The sequence below is a fragment of the Sus scrofa genome, chromosome 12 (assembly GCF_000003025.6).
Source record: "Sus scrofa isolate TJ Tabasco breed Duroc chromosome 12, Sscrofa11.1, whole genome shotgun sequence".
Classification (NCBI taxonomy): domain Eukaryota; kingdom Metazoa; phylum Chordata; class Mammalia; order Artiodactyla; family Suidae; genus Sus; species Sus scrofa.
In genome coordinates, this window is record NC_010454.4 from 54,768,556 (window position 1) to 54,783,183 (window position 14,628).

Genomic DNA, 14,628 nt, shown 5'->3' on the forward strand with positions numbered 1-14,628 from the left:
AAGCCCCTCCCCAACCCAGCTTAGGCACTGGCTGAGGAGGAGGGGCTGTCTCACTGGCTGCCAGGGGAACTTGCTCCTGGTGGGGTCTATGTGGGTTAAGGCCGCCTGCTCACCCGCCAACTCTGGGGTCTCTGCCCGAGAGCTGGGAGAGAGCGATTTGCAGACTTCAACGTGCCCAACACCTGGAGGGGCTTTTCAACACTCAGGATTCCTGGGCCTCGGCCCAGGTCCTGTGGTCTGGAGAAGGGCCCAGGATCCTGCCAATACATCCAAGGGCTCTCCCCAAGTTCCAAATGACTTCCTGGAAACACTGACTACCAGCTGTCAGAGGTGATTCAACCCTATAGGTTGAAGACTCAGGGATTCTCCCTCTATATTTTAAGTTCTTTTAAAAGGCCAACCTTGGAGTTCCCGTTGTGGCTCAGTGGTTAACGAATCCGACTAGGAACCATGAGGTTGCGGGTTCGATCCCTGGCCTCGCTCAGTGGGTTAAGGATCTGGCATTGCCATGAGCTGAGGTGGAGGTCGCAGATGCAGCTTGGATCTGGCGTTGCTGTGGCTGTGGTGTAGGCCAGCGGCTACAGCTCCAATTTGACCCCTAGCCTGGGAACCTCCATGTGCCACAGGTGCGGCCCTAGAAAAGACAAAAAGACCAAAAAAAAAAAAAAGCCAACCTTTTCTTTATGGAAGCTGGCTGAGTATCTTTCTATACTTGTTTGTAACGTTTAAGCATCTCTGGCTAACTGAGATAGAAGCCTGTCCCTGTGAACTTGAGCTGGCCTGTCTCTGATGGAACAGACTATTAAAGCCATTCGGTTTGCCTTCCAGAACTCCTGCTTCCTCCTTCCATGTCACTCATCAGAAGAGAGTAAGAGGAATCTCAAGTTGGAAGGAATTTCACAGACCACAGGGAGACCTCCAGGATACTGTAGGTCCAGATCCAAACCACCAATAAAGTGAGTATGGCAATAAAGCGAGGCACATGGATTTTTTGTTTCCCAGTGCATGTAGCAGTTGTGTTTACACTGTGCTAGTCTATTAAGTGTGCAATAGCGTTATGCCTTAAAAATGCACATACCTTAATTTTTAAAATATTTATTATTTTTTACTCTTATTGCCAAAAATGCTAACCATCAAGTTCCCACTGTGGCGCAGTGGGTTAAGAATCCAACTGCAGCAGCTCAGGTTGCTGCTGGAGCACGGGTGTGATCCCCAGCTCAGCTCAGTGGGTTAAGGATCTAGCGTTGCCATAAGCTATAGTGTAGGCTAGGAGCTACAGCTCCAATGTGACCCCTAGCCTGGGAACCTAGGCCCTAAAAAGACACACAAACACACACACACACACAAAAGAACAGAGTTCTGGGTTTTAAATGTCACTGGTCTGCCTGCAGCAAAGGTCTCCAATTGGCTCAGTCCTCTCCTTTGCTTCCTCAGTAACTGAGCCCACTTGGCTGTGTGACCATGGGCTGTGATTTAACCTCTCTGTTCCTTCTCATTTGTCAACGGTCTTCATCCTCAGCTCCTGGCCAGAGCCCTGCGATTTCCTAAACACCAAAGGTGCTGGGAGCAGCGTCTGGTCCACTATTGTGTCCCCGCACCCCCCCCCGCCCCCGGTTCCCAAGACCAAGCTCCTTTCCTTGCAATTTCCCGTGTGTTAGGAGCCTCATTGGTTCTAAGGAGGTGACTCCGGGTGGGCTCCAGGATGGGGGCCAGTCACCAGAAAGCCCACGGCATGATCAGAAGCTTGGAGCTTTCAGCCCACGCCCCAAGCCCTGGGCCGAGGAGAGGGGCCAGAGACGGAGTTAATAATTGATTGTGCCTATGTGATGAAACCTCTGTAAAGCACGGGCCCCAGAGGGCTTCTGGGCTGGGGACACACCCACATGCTGGCAGCCCAGCGCCACGGGGACAGGAACTCCTGCACTCAGGACCCTTCCTCGCCCTAACCTGCCCGTCTCTTCGTCTGTAGCCTTCGTCATCTCCTTTTGCATAAAATAAACTAATAATCCTAATAAGTGCTTCCCTGCATTTTATGAGCTGTCCTAGCACATTATCAAACCTGAGGAGGGGTCATGGGGACCCATGATTTGTGGCCAAGGTGGACTGAAGTCATGGGTCACCCGGGACCCACTGCTTAGAACCGCCGTCCGAAGCGAGGGCAGTGCGGTGGGACTGAGTCCCTAGCCTTTGGGACCTGAGGCTGACCCCAGGCGGTCAGTGTCAGAACTGAAATAAAATGCAGGACACCCCAGCAGGGCTCAGGGAAAACTCACACACGGGGTGACCAGAAGCACGGATGTGAGATGCAGTAGCAAAAGGAGAGATTAGAGGAAAATAGTGCTTTGCCGTCCGGAGGGGACTTTATAAACCATCGAGAATCAGAGGTCCTGCTGATACAGAGGAAATGCCACCAGGATTCCTGGGGATCGGGCGAGCGACCATTCAGAAGCTCGCAGCCCTGGCTCCCAGCCCCACCGCGCACAAGGGCGCCCTCCCCATTCATCTCACTGTCAATGGGGGTTCCTACCACCGCGGAGGATGGAGCAGCTGGGGGCTAGGGGAGCAGAAAAGAAACCCAGAGGGGACACGACCGTGATCTACCATTTAAAACAACTCTCTGCTTTGCATGCAAGGCTGCAAAGAGACTCATCCAAGGGCCTCCCTTCTCTCCCAGTGCTTGAGCAGTAGGCTCCTAAGCGCTTGGTGCTGAGGTTAGTGTGCCCTTGTTAGCCCAGGAATTGTCACGTCTGGGTGTCAACTCCATCCTGGGGCACCAGCATCCTTCAGAAGCGGGGAGCTGGCGGTAGGCACTGTTTTTCCTCCCACCCCCGCTCTGTATAAAGTGCCTGTAAGTGCCTCAGCCACATGAGTCATTCATTCTGCAGAGAACCATTAGGGGGTGGGTTGGGGAGACAAAGCCAGCTCCCTGTCCCCCAACAGCACACAAAGCCCAGAACTGCCACTGCGCTGGGGGAAGCGCTGGGAAAGGGACAGAAGCAGGGGATGCTGAGCCTGGAAGGCCCGGGAAGGGGCAGCCATCTTGGAGGGGAGGCCACTTTTGAGTTGCAAGGGAGGGCGTGCACCCCCCTCCCAGGCTCAGAGGGTTTAAGCTCTTTGTTTTAGGGTCCTTTGGGGCTGCCGTGTCTGAACAGTGACTGTGGGAGGGCAGAGCAAAGAGTGTAGACCCAGCAGACAAAGGTCAGCGGGCTTGGCGCTACCTTCCAGGGTCTCTCCAGGCAAGCATCCTAGCGGGCAGTCCCATCAGTCATGCACACTTTAGTGTGAATTTCCCCTTGGACTCTTGGTGTATTTTCTACCTGAAAAGCAGCTGAGAGCCTAGGAAGGAATTTGGAGGCGGGAGCTAGGGACTGGGGGAGAGAGAGTCATTTGGAAACAGAGGCATTTTGGCAGAAAGAAAGCCTGAAGAGACTAGGGGCTGAGCAGAGGCCCATGCACTCCTAACTTCAGAAAATATATATTGTGCATCTACTAGGTACCAGGCAATGCCCTGAGAACTGAGGGCAGAGTGAGCAGGACAGAAACAGTGCTGTCCTTAAGGCCATGATGCTGGAGTCTTTTGAACCAAATGAAAAATGGGTCCGCTGCCTAGTCTGAAAGTTTGTAACAAACAAAACAAAACATGTCTCCCTGTGAAAGTGGCTCGTCTTTCCCGACACCAAGAGGAGGCAGACATGCCAGTGCGTTCCTCTGAAAGCCCAGCTACGTGTAAGTGGGGCTTCATCACTCGGGCTCATCTGGGCAACTGAGGGGCATCCACAATCAGCTGGAGGAATTTTGTGAGCTAGTTGTTAAAGACAGCCAGTATGAAAAATTAAATGATTTAGGAGTTCCCATCGTGGCTCAGTGGTTAACAAATCCAACTAGGAACCATGAGGTTGCAGGTTCGATCCCTGGCCTTGCTCAGTGGGTTAAGGATCCGGCATTGCCCTGAGCCATGGTGTAGGTTGCAGATGTGGCTCAGATCCCGAGTTGCTGTGGCGTAGGCCCTCGGCTACAGCTCGGACTCCACCCCTAGCCTGGGAACCTCCATATGCCACGGGAGCGGCCCTGGAAACGGCAAAAAGACAAAAAAAAAAAAAAAAAAAAGAATTCATTAAAATAATTTAAATGATTCAAGCTTGAAAGTAACAATCTATATTAAAAAAAGGGGTAATACATACCTCACCCCTTGTTAACTAAAACTGACCATCACTCACGCTCTTGATGGGTGTGTGTGGTTATTGATGCTACCGTATCAGCCCCGTGGGAGCATCGTCTAACGGTGTATATTATCCAGCTTGTCCCAACTCTTGAAATTCACACCACGGATATTGGGCAACACGACACTGAGGCGAGACAGCTGTTAAACGTTTCGCAGCACATCAGTGTGTCAGACCAACCCAGGGAGGCCACGGGGAGGGGTTACCTTGGCGGAGAACTTGAGGTGAACTTCCGCCTCATCTGCAAGGCTCTTCTTCACCTGCGCCCACGCTTCTCCCAGGGAGCTGCAACAGCGAGGAGAGGGGGAGGCTCAGGGAGGGCCGCCAACCTCAAGTCAGAGGTCACGGCCCTCCCTGAAGCCGGATGGTGGGTCTTGACCCTGAGTCCTGGGGGAACACATGGCATCAGAGACCATGGACTTGGATGGGGCAGAGGCTGGGCACCGAACAAACCAGGCTCCAACCAACAGGACCAGGCGAGCCATCCCAAACCGAGCTGAGGGTCCTGGAGCTGAAAGAACAGACTGCGGCAGACAGCCGAGTGCCTGGGGGAACTCTCCAGAAGCCCAGGGGACTGGGGGGGGGGGAATGGGAAACACAGGCACAGTACAGTGCCAGGAGGGCCCTGACACCTGGCCCGTTCCTGTCCCTGGCCTTCCTGTCATCCCTCCTTGGTTTACCGTGGAGGTGCAGGGGTACCTGCTCGCAAACCAAGGAAGGAGAACAGATGCCTTTTTAGGGAGAAGCCCTTCTCAAAGAGAAGGTACCACACCACCCAGTTTGCAGATAAACCTCCAGGGGCCTGACTTCCAAGGGGAGCAAAGACAGACCTCGGAAGGACCACTCAGGGACGCCCACGCAGCACAGGAGGCCCGCCGCCCCCATCCTCAGGAGCGTGGCGCCCACCTGCCAGTGCTGATTCTGGATGTGAGCCCCGGCGCTGCCCACCGCCTCCCGGAACATCCTCTGAGTTAAATCACTTTTCCACTCCGAGATGTTCCAAATGGGAGCCATCTCCTGAAGTCCCCAGGACTTTCCAGCCCGGGGCCCGAGGCTCCAGTCCCCCCCTCACTGGGAACCCTTGAACCTGGCTCACCATCCAAACAGTCCCCCTGCATCCTTGCTCAAAACCTCTCTGCCAGGCCGCCAAGCCCAGGCTGGACGTTCTATTGGCTTAATTTCCTCAAAAAGCCACTTCCCCCAGAGAATTCATTAAACTTGAGTGGCAAAAGCTGATTAAAAGGCAGCATGCTGAGAGGCTCCTGGGTTTCGGGCCGAGCAGCCAGCAGCTGCGAATTACCCCACAGAGCGGATCCTTTGATCACAGTCCAGGCCTATCTGGTTGTGGTGCTGGCTCAGGCCCGGGTGGGTGTTTATGGGAAATGACTGACCGACTTTATCTAGGAGTCTGGCAGCAAGGAACGGTCCCCCTGGGTGATCCTGGCTGGGGGGGCCCCCAGGAGAAGAGATGGAGTGAGAGATGGGGTGATCCAGGCTGCTGACGTTTGTCTTGGCCTGAAGGGCCTGTGCTCCTGGGAGCCGGGCCACGGCAACGCTGGGTGGCCTGGCGTCTCACCTGCTTGGGCAGCTGGGTAGGGGGTCCTGGGTGGGGGAAGGAGGGAGCGGAAACAGTTGTGCTGGTCATGCAGATACAGACACAGCTCCACCAGATAAGGGCGCCACCGAGTGTGCAACAAAGCTGCCAAGCCTCTCGACAGGGATGGACAGTCTTTTTTTTTTCCTTTTTGGCCTTGCCTACAGCATGCAGGATCAAATGGGATCGAACCCTTGCCACAGCAGTGTCAATGCCAGGTTCTTAACCCTCTGTGCCACCAGGGAACTCCAACAGTCTTTTCACAAGTGGTGCGGAAACAACTGTACATCCAAAAAAGGAATCCGGGCGCTGACCCCGAGCCATACACCCAGATGACCGTCTTAAGACAGATCTCACATCCAAAGTGAAAGGCAACGAGCTCACAGGAGCAGTCCCAGGCCAGGGGAACCCGGTTACGGGGGAGGGGAGGGGTTTGTCCCTGCAGCTCTGCTACACGCGAGCCTGCGGGAGGTACCAAAGGGCCCCGAAGCCCTGGGTGCTGGGAAGGGTCTGTAGGCCTGCTCTCAGCAGACCACGTGGCGGGGAACTGGGCAGGCACAGCGGCAGTGGCCAGGGACTGTCCTCTGAGGGCGCTGGGGGGAAGGAAGACGCAAGGTTTTACTGCTCTTGGCCGCACCGCCTGGCTGGGTCCTCACAGGTGGGAGGAGGACGTCACTGGTGCAGCTGAGCCTGTAAGAGCCGATGCGTCCCCACGGGCCACCCCCCAGTGTCCCAGCACCGCCTGGAGCCAACTCAGGAGTTACAAAAAAAGCCATTTGGAAATTCTCACGGTGAAGCGAGATTTTTTTTCTTTAGGGCCACACCTGCGGCATGCGGACGATCTCAGGCTAGGGGTCCAATCCGAGCCGCAGCTGCCGGCCTACACCACAGCCACGCTGGATCCCTAACCCACTGTGCAGGGCCAGGGACTGAACCCGCATCCTCATGGATACTAGTTTAGGTTCATTACTGCCGAGCCACTACGGGAACCCCTGGAGATTTTTTGTTTTTATCTGACAAGACCGATGGGGAAAAAAAAAACAAAACAAAAAACAACCAGAGATCTGATTGCTGTTCCACCATACGGTCTGGGGCCTGCCACACCCAAACGCATGTTACTGTCACAATTACCAACCCAAATCCCATTTGCTTTCCACAAAGGAGGGTAAAACTGAAGGGGGGAAAAAGCCCCTGGCTCTGTGCACACGCCCTGTGCAATCTCACGGGGACACAGCGGGTGTCTCCCCATCAGCGTCTTCCTGGTCTGCCCTGCATCTCCAGGTGCCAGCACTGTGCTCTCAGTTTCAGGCAGAAGGACCGACGACCCAACCAGCGGGGTTGGAATGCAAAGCAGGGGCGCTGTCCGCTGTGAGCAGGGGAGGAAGGAGGGTGCGTGCACCGGATCTGTGTTCACGGCTGTGTTGTCCCTGAGCAGTGCCAGCAGGTGAACGTGAGCGGGCGGCGGGTCCCGCGTGTTTGTAGCTTCGAGTGTGCACGGCGTGGTGGTGGGGGCCTGACTCGGGAGCTGGGAGCACGTGCTGTGCGTGCTGGCAGGATGGAGTGTTCCTGGCAGCAGCCCAGGCTGAGGAGGTGGAAGCTGGAAGGTTCCGGAGCAACACCGCACGGCGAGGCATGGGGATGCTTAGGAAAGCCCCTTCCCAGGCCAGAGGGGCACATCTCTCCAGCAACCCCTTCCTGCCACAGTCTCACACCCAGGGCACCAAGCAGGAGGCTGGAGGCCACCTCGTGCATGTCCCTGTTATAGAGACGCAGGCTGGGCAGGGCCACCCCGGGTCAGTGCAAACTATGCGAAGATGGCCTCTAGGCTGCACAGTGAGCTCCCGCTGAGGCCCATCAAAGCCACGTGTGGTTGGTAAAGCCCCCTTCCCTGAAGGATTCGAGCCAGGCTGGCAGAGGGGGCTTGTTCAACATCGCGGCTTCTGATGGCCACAGCCACCGCACGACAGGCTGTCCCCTGTCCCCAGGGGCTCGCGTCCCCCGTAGGAGGGATTCCAACAGGGCCTGCGCCAGAAGAAGGTCAGACCAGACGGGGGACCTTGGCGGACCTTTCAACTCTAACCTCCTGAGACGCTGCGTCTGTGTCATTACTGAGGTGAAATTCACATAACACAAAATGAACCACTTTAAAGAGAACACGCATGTGGTACATTCACCACCTCCATCTAGTTCCCAAACAGCTGGACTGAGAGTTGGTGTTCCCCACACTCGCAGGCTGAAGCTCTAACCCACAGTGGGGCTGATACGTGCGGAAGGGGCCTTGAAGGAAGTAGTTGGGTTCAGTGAGGTCCTAAGAGTGAGGCCCTGATCACACAGGATTTGTGACCTTAAAAAAGAGACCCCAAGAGCTCCTTCTCACTCCTCCCTGAGAAAAAGCCACCTGCCACGTAAGGAGTGTGCTTTCCCTGGGCACCAACCAAGTCCCTGATCTTGGACTTCCAGCCTCCGTAACTGCGACGGATGGCATTTCTGTGGCTCAAGCCCCCAGTTTATGGGATTCTGTTACAGCAGCTGGAGCAGATGAACACGCACCCCCAAAGGAAACCTCAGACCCATTCCACGGTGAATCCCAGCCCTCCTTCTCCCCAGCCCCTGGCACCTACCAAGCTTCATTCGGTCTCTATGGATTTGTCTCTTCTGGACATTTCACACAAAAAGAATCACACAACAGGCAACCTCTGTGTCTCGCTTTGTTCACTGAGCAAAGTGCTTTTGAGGGTCATCCACAGAGTCGCCTGGATCAGGAGTTCATTTCTTTTTATGGCTGAAGAACATGACACCGTATAGTCACACATTCCGTGTGGACCGACCGCATTCGCTCTTTGATGGACATTTGGGTTGTTCCGCCTTCTTGCTACAGTGAATCATGCTGTTGTGAACACGCACGTATGTACATTTGAATATCTGCTTTCAGTTCTTTGCATATAAATCTAGGAGTGAAACTACTGGGTCACACAGTAATTCTATGTTTAGTTTGTTGAGGCAACGCCAAACTGGTTTCCACAGTGGTTGCGCCACTTGGCATTCCCGCCAGCCGCTGAAACTCTCTGTTAACAGACGGAGCAGAGAAGCTGCAATCTCTCCCCAACTATGGATCCTTCTGTGGCTGGGAAAGTGGGGCTGAGCCCCCCGGCCCAGGTCCCACTCAAGGCGGTCTGGATTGTCACAACTGGAGAGGAGGGCAGCTGGGATCTCAGGACCACAGAGAGGATTCTACACACTGGGCGGGGGGTGGAATCCAGCCTGCCCTGGGCGGAAGCAGGGTTGGGCGTCGGGAGGCAGGAGTCCTAGGGGACAGGGCAGGGGGTCCTGACATACTCCAGCACCTTCCAGGAGGATCTTGGCCACCAGAGCGCAGATAATGTGCAAGTGCCAACCTTGAGGGGGGATGCCCACTGGAGTCATGGCTGCCCAGCTGGAGCCGTGAATGCTCACCTTGACCAGGGGCGCCCACCTTCAGCCAGGTCTGTGGAGACCTCCCCATCGAAGGGGCTCACAGCCATGCTCAGTGATGGGTGGAACGGGATCCCCCGTCCTGAGTCCCCTCCCCGCCCCCATCACTGACCCCGCTACTCACCCTTCCTCCTGTGCAGCCAAAGAGTTCTGCGAGAGCTTAGCCAAGTTCTTTGCATATTCTTCTTCGATCTTTATCCTGCCGAGGGAGAAAACCCCACACGTCAGCTCCTCTGTGCTCGACTGCGAGTCGAACTTGCAGCCCTGCCACTTATCAGCCCACGAGCGCTGCAGGTACGTGGCTCTTGTCTGTCTGTCTGACACACAGCAGGGGCTTCGTCAATATGAATTGAATGAATGAATGAACGACACCCTCTGAACCTGTCTCCCCCTCTGCAAAGTGGGACATGCCCCCTTTGTCCTCAGCATCGCGCATGAGGAGCTGTCACTCGCATGGCTCCTGGCCCAGGGCAGGACACAGGACACAGGACACAGCATCAATGAACAGATGGAATCGTGATGGGCCACTGCTGTCCCCCTCTCCCTTCCAGCCCCAGTGCTCGGGGGTGAGACCCTGCGAGGTGGTGTCGCCCCCCAGGAGCAGGGAGAGAACACTTCTCTGCGGCCACCCAGCCCCCAGTGCCTCCAACGGGCAAACCTACAAGGCTACAAGCATTGCCATGGAAACCGCGGCGCCCAGCAGACCCCACTTCTCCGAGAGGGAAGCTGCCTCGGATTTCGCTTCCAGCAGGCAGGCCCTTGACACACTTTCAAGGCAGCTCTCCGGGGAGGGCTCTCTAGCATCTGGCCCCTCCATGTAAAACACGCTATCAAGGTATCTGTCACCGCCTAAGCGGTCCCCCGAGGAGCTGTGCTGTGACGGCCAGGGCCGGCCAGGGCGCTGCAGCCTCAGGAAGGCTCGGCAAACGGAAAGGCCCCAAAGCAGCTTCCTGCTGCTCCCGCGCTGGTGCAGCAAGTGTGAGCACACAGAGCTGGTGCCCTGAGTCATGATCATTTTTCCCGATTCAGGACCGGGAGACCCACCGTCTCGTGCCTCCTCTCGCGGCTCTGTGTTCACCGCCTCCTCCGCCATCTCCACGTCCTCTCGAGCCGACCTCCTGCCTCCATGGCCTCCCCTCCCCGGGAGGACCTGGACGGCGGGCCTGCTGCCTCCAGCCCAAGGCCAGGAGAGCTCTCGAGAAAGCAGATCTAGGAGTTCCCGTTGTGGCTCAGCGGTTAACGAATCTGACTAGGAACCATGAGGTTGCGGGTTCGATCCCTGGCCTTGATCGGTGGGTTAAGGATCCGGCGTTGTCATGAGCTGCGGTATAGGTCACAGACGTGGCTCGGATCCCATGTTGCAGTGGCTGTGGTGTAGGCCGGCGGCTACAGCTCCGATTGGACCCCTGGCCTGGGAACCTCCATATGCTGCGGGTGCGGCCCTAGAAAAGACCAAAAAAAAAACCCAAACCAAAACAAAACAAAAAAGTAGATCTAACCGTGTCACACCCTTAGCCTCACACCTCCAAGGCCCATCCTCGTGAACGCCAAGTGCATGCATGGGTGCGAGACCCATCCCCTCCAGACCTGGCGCCAGCACCGCTCCCCTAACCTGAGGCCACGTGGCTCCCCGGACGTCCGCCCCCTGTCCCGCCCGCCCGCCCAGCACGCTCTCTCTGCACCTCAGCCCCCAGCCCTGCCGGCTCTGAGAGGTCCTCCCTGCAACATCCCAGGTGGGCTGAGTAACGTCCCAGGCTCCACCTCCCCCAGGGAAAGACCCGCGTTCTCACACCGAAGATTCCACTTCTTTGTTAACACCGCATCGTCAGCAAAGTATGAGCCCTCCGGGGGCTCAAGCCCTGCTTCAACAGCCCTTTCCCTCTTGGCCTGTTTTAGCCTATTGTCTTCTCACACCTGAGCTAGGTAACCTCAATCTCCTAGCAGTTTAATGGGTCATAAAATAAAGATGTGATTTTTACCGAGAGAACACAGGTGCTTTTCCTCCAGAGGAAAATAGTTGCTTTCAAATGCCATAGGATTGTTACTGGATTATTGTTGCTGATTCTAAAAAGGCATTTAAAAAACCCTATGGCCATTGACTGTAAATATTTCCAGTGTGCCCTAGAAATTCCTGATGGAGGTGAGGCTGTGTGTGTGTGTGTGTGTGTGTGTGTGGTGTGCACGCACACCTGCTGGGCTACGTGCATGCATGTGTGTGTGTGTGTGTGTGTGTAGCTTAATGGTCTCAGAACCTGAAGGGGCTGAGGACGGGGAGCTGGAGAAGGAACTTCTCTCGGTGGCTCTCCCCACGTCCAAAGGCTGAAGTCACTGCCTCCTCACCTGTACTCAGGCAAACCAGCATTATAATTCATGCCCTCATCATAAAGACCTTACGTGACTCTCCCTCCGTGAAGGCAGGGAAGGGAAGGGCCGGGGTGGGGCGGGGAGGAGTGGTGTCTGTGGGTCCAGGACTGGGATACAGTTTTAGCTCAACGATGAACAGAAAGGTAACAGTCTCTTCTTTTGTTCCGAGAAGAAATAGAGCTTCGCATGAGGGCCGGGGCATAGGTAAGCAAAGGAGCCAAGCAACCTGTGTGGGGAGACACTAGGGAGCGGTGGGGACCGTGGCAAACTGGAAACACAGGCTCCCTGCACGAGGCAGCTGCTCCTGAGCTCCACCCAGGTGTCGCATGAGGGATGCAGAGCTAGATATGCAGATTTTAATGTCAAAGCCACCATTTTGTCTACTGTTGGTGCAAATCTTTAAAAACACTCAAGGGCCTGTCCGAGGGCCACAGGTCTGTGACTCTTGTCTTGGGCTCCCATTAGCGCTGGCTGGCAGGGCTCCCCCACGGCTCACTTCCCTGCGGGTGCTGCCGCCGCCGGAGCTGGGCGGCCCGGGCCTTACCTTTCCCGGACGAATTCCGACATTTCCTTCTGCATCTGTTTGCCCTTCAGCTGCTTCTGCAGCAGCAGCTCGAACCCGGCCACGGTGCCGTTGCCTTGGGGGTCCTTCTTATCAGCCTGGGAAGAGAAGCATGAGCGTTGAGGTCACGCCGACGTCTGAAGCTGGGAGAATGGAGTGCAAGGAAGACAGACGCCAGCAGGGACCCCAGTGTGCCAACCTCAGCCCGAGAGCAAGGACAGAGGGTGGAAGAGTTGGCTGCCCCCACCTCATGCCTCTCCTGGTGGCCCCACTTCCACGTGCTCCCTGATGCGTAAGGCCTGGCCACTGCGGCCGCCCCGTGTCCATGCCTCTCAACCCCCCGACCTGGGAAAGAAGAGAAGGAAGGCCGGTGGCCAAATGCACAGGTGGCGGCTGGGGCTGGGCCCCTAGGGAGTCTTGGCACCTGGACTGAGCTGGGACAGGGAGAAGCCGTGGGGACAGGTGACCCCAGCCCGGAGCCAGCCCATCTTCTCTTGCACTGGCTGGGCAGGGACCTCCTCCAGTCATATCATAAGAAATCTTAGCAACTTCTGGGGAGAAAGCAGATTGAAAGGCAGCCAGGGCAGAAAAGGGGCAGAGGCTTCCAGGGCTGGCATCCCAGTTGGGAACCCCAGGCAAGTCCCCTCATTCCCAACCTGAGCTGCCTGCCTTTCTATGAAACCAGGCAAATAATGGCACCACCTCGCATGGTCCCCTCAAGATAAATGACCCGGAAAGGGCACAGCTGTGGTCAGCGAACACCTTGATAGATCGTACCTAACATTAGCTACTTTTTTTTTTTTTTTTTTTCCGGCTGTGCCTATGGCATGTGGAAGTTCCCGGGCCAGGGACTGAACCCATGCCACTGCAGTGACAATGCTGGATCCTTAACTGCTAGGCCACCAGGGAATTCCAAAACTTTGGTTACTTTTAAAGAAACCTCAGGACTCAGGAAACAGGACCAGGTCAATGAGATGGGAAGTTGTTACTCAATTCATTTTGCAAGCAACTACTTGTAACATTTCGAAGTTAGTTGCTTTCTGTTTTGTTTCGCCTGCCCCGTCACACTGGGGCTGCCCTGGCCATGGAGAAGTCACTGCAAGGACACTGAAGATGCGTGCGCTCCGCTGTAGGAATGCTACAGCTTGAAGAAAAGGCCAAAGAGAAAGGAGCCAAAACCCCAAGCCCCAAACTGCCTCCCCGAGGATGGATGCGGCAAGTGGTGTGTCCACCCTGGGAAAACCAGCCCAAAGCGGTGGGCTTGAAGGCCTGGGTGAGCAGAGAAATTTCTAGAAGGGAGATAACACCCTGGAGGATCAGAGCCCCGGGAGCGTGGGTCACGGTGGGAGCTGGATGGTGCCAACCAGCAACAGAGTCACCCACTCCGCCGGCCCCCCGTGCCCCCCACAACACCCCACATGCTGACCTCTGTCTGGCTCCAGGGTGCCCAGTCCTGGGGCTTGAGCTGGTCTCCCCCACACGCTATCCCCTGCACCCCTCTCTATGGAGGAGGCCTCCAAACCCTCCCTCTCTCCACCCGCGCAGCCGCCGCCACCGTCTTCCCCGGCCCCCCACCCGCCCGCTCACGGGCCCTCCTGCTGACACAGCCCTGCACGATGCACTCCTAACCGACCACATCCTACTTCTGCTTAGAAGCCCCCAACCCCTCCCTGCTGCAGACAGGATAAGACCCAGCACACGTAGCAGGCCTCTGAAGCCCCGTGCACTCTGACCCCTGCTCACCCCCGCCCCCAGCCGGGTCTTTCTATGTCCAAAGCCAGCCCTTTCTATGATTGCGGCCTCAGAAGGTCTGGACCCAATACAGGCGGGGCAGTAGGAATCTTCGGCTACTTTCTAAAGCTCGAGCCATGTGATGGGAAGAAAAACGGGCTTCTGTCTAATATGTGGTGAGCAAATATAAAACAGGGTAGTTAATCCATTCTGCACAGGGGTTTAAAAAGGAAGCTTTTATTTTGTTTATTTCTGGCTCCTTAGGGCCTTTGCAAAAGTGGGTTTTTTGCTGTTGTTGTTTTGTGTTTTTCTGTTTGTTTTTTAGGTCACTATCTGATTCCAGAATGGGGTGATTTCATTTTAAAAGTTACTATCAGCTTTAAAACACACATGTCCGGGGCTATTTCCAGAGTTTCCTAGGAAAAGGACTCCACGCTTGTCAAAAGACATTTCTTAAATTTTGGAAAAATACACATAAAAATTGCCACTTTAACCTCCCCCCCCAGTGGCTACACCTGCAGCACAAGGAAGTTCCCAAGCTAGGGGTCAAATTGGAGCTGCAACTGCAGGCCTACGCCACAGCCACACCCGATCTGAGCCACATCTGTGACCTAGGCCGCAGTTCATGGCAATGCTAGATCCTTAACTTACTGAGCAAGGTCAGGGATTGAACCCACATCCTCATG

At 55.7% G+C, this 14,628-nt stretch overlaps 1 protein-coding gene across 11 annotated transcripts in view; it reads right to left on the minus strand.

The window, feature by feature from the left end:
- GAS7 (growth arrest specific 7) overlaps positions 1-14,628 on the minus strand; it is a 222,100-nt gene that overhangs the window by 16,120 nt on the left and 191,352 nt on the right. For all 11 annotated transcript variants that reach the window (XM_013981322.2, XM_021067872.1, XM_021067879.1 and 8 more), the window contains 3 exons: positions 12,194-12,309; positions 9,410-9,484; positions 4,427-4,505 (listed from right to left, as the gene is read on the minus strand). In XM_013981322.2, the coding sequence (XP_013836776.2) occupies positions 4,427-4,505; positions 9,410-9,484; positions 12,194-12,309 (270 nt within the window). The remainder of the gene's footprint in view (positions 1-4,426; positions 4,506-9,409; positions 9,485-12,193; positions 12,310-14,628) is intronic.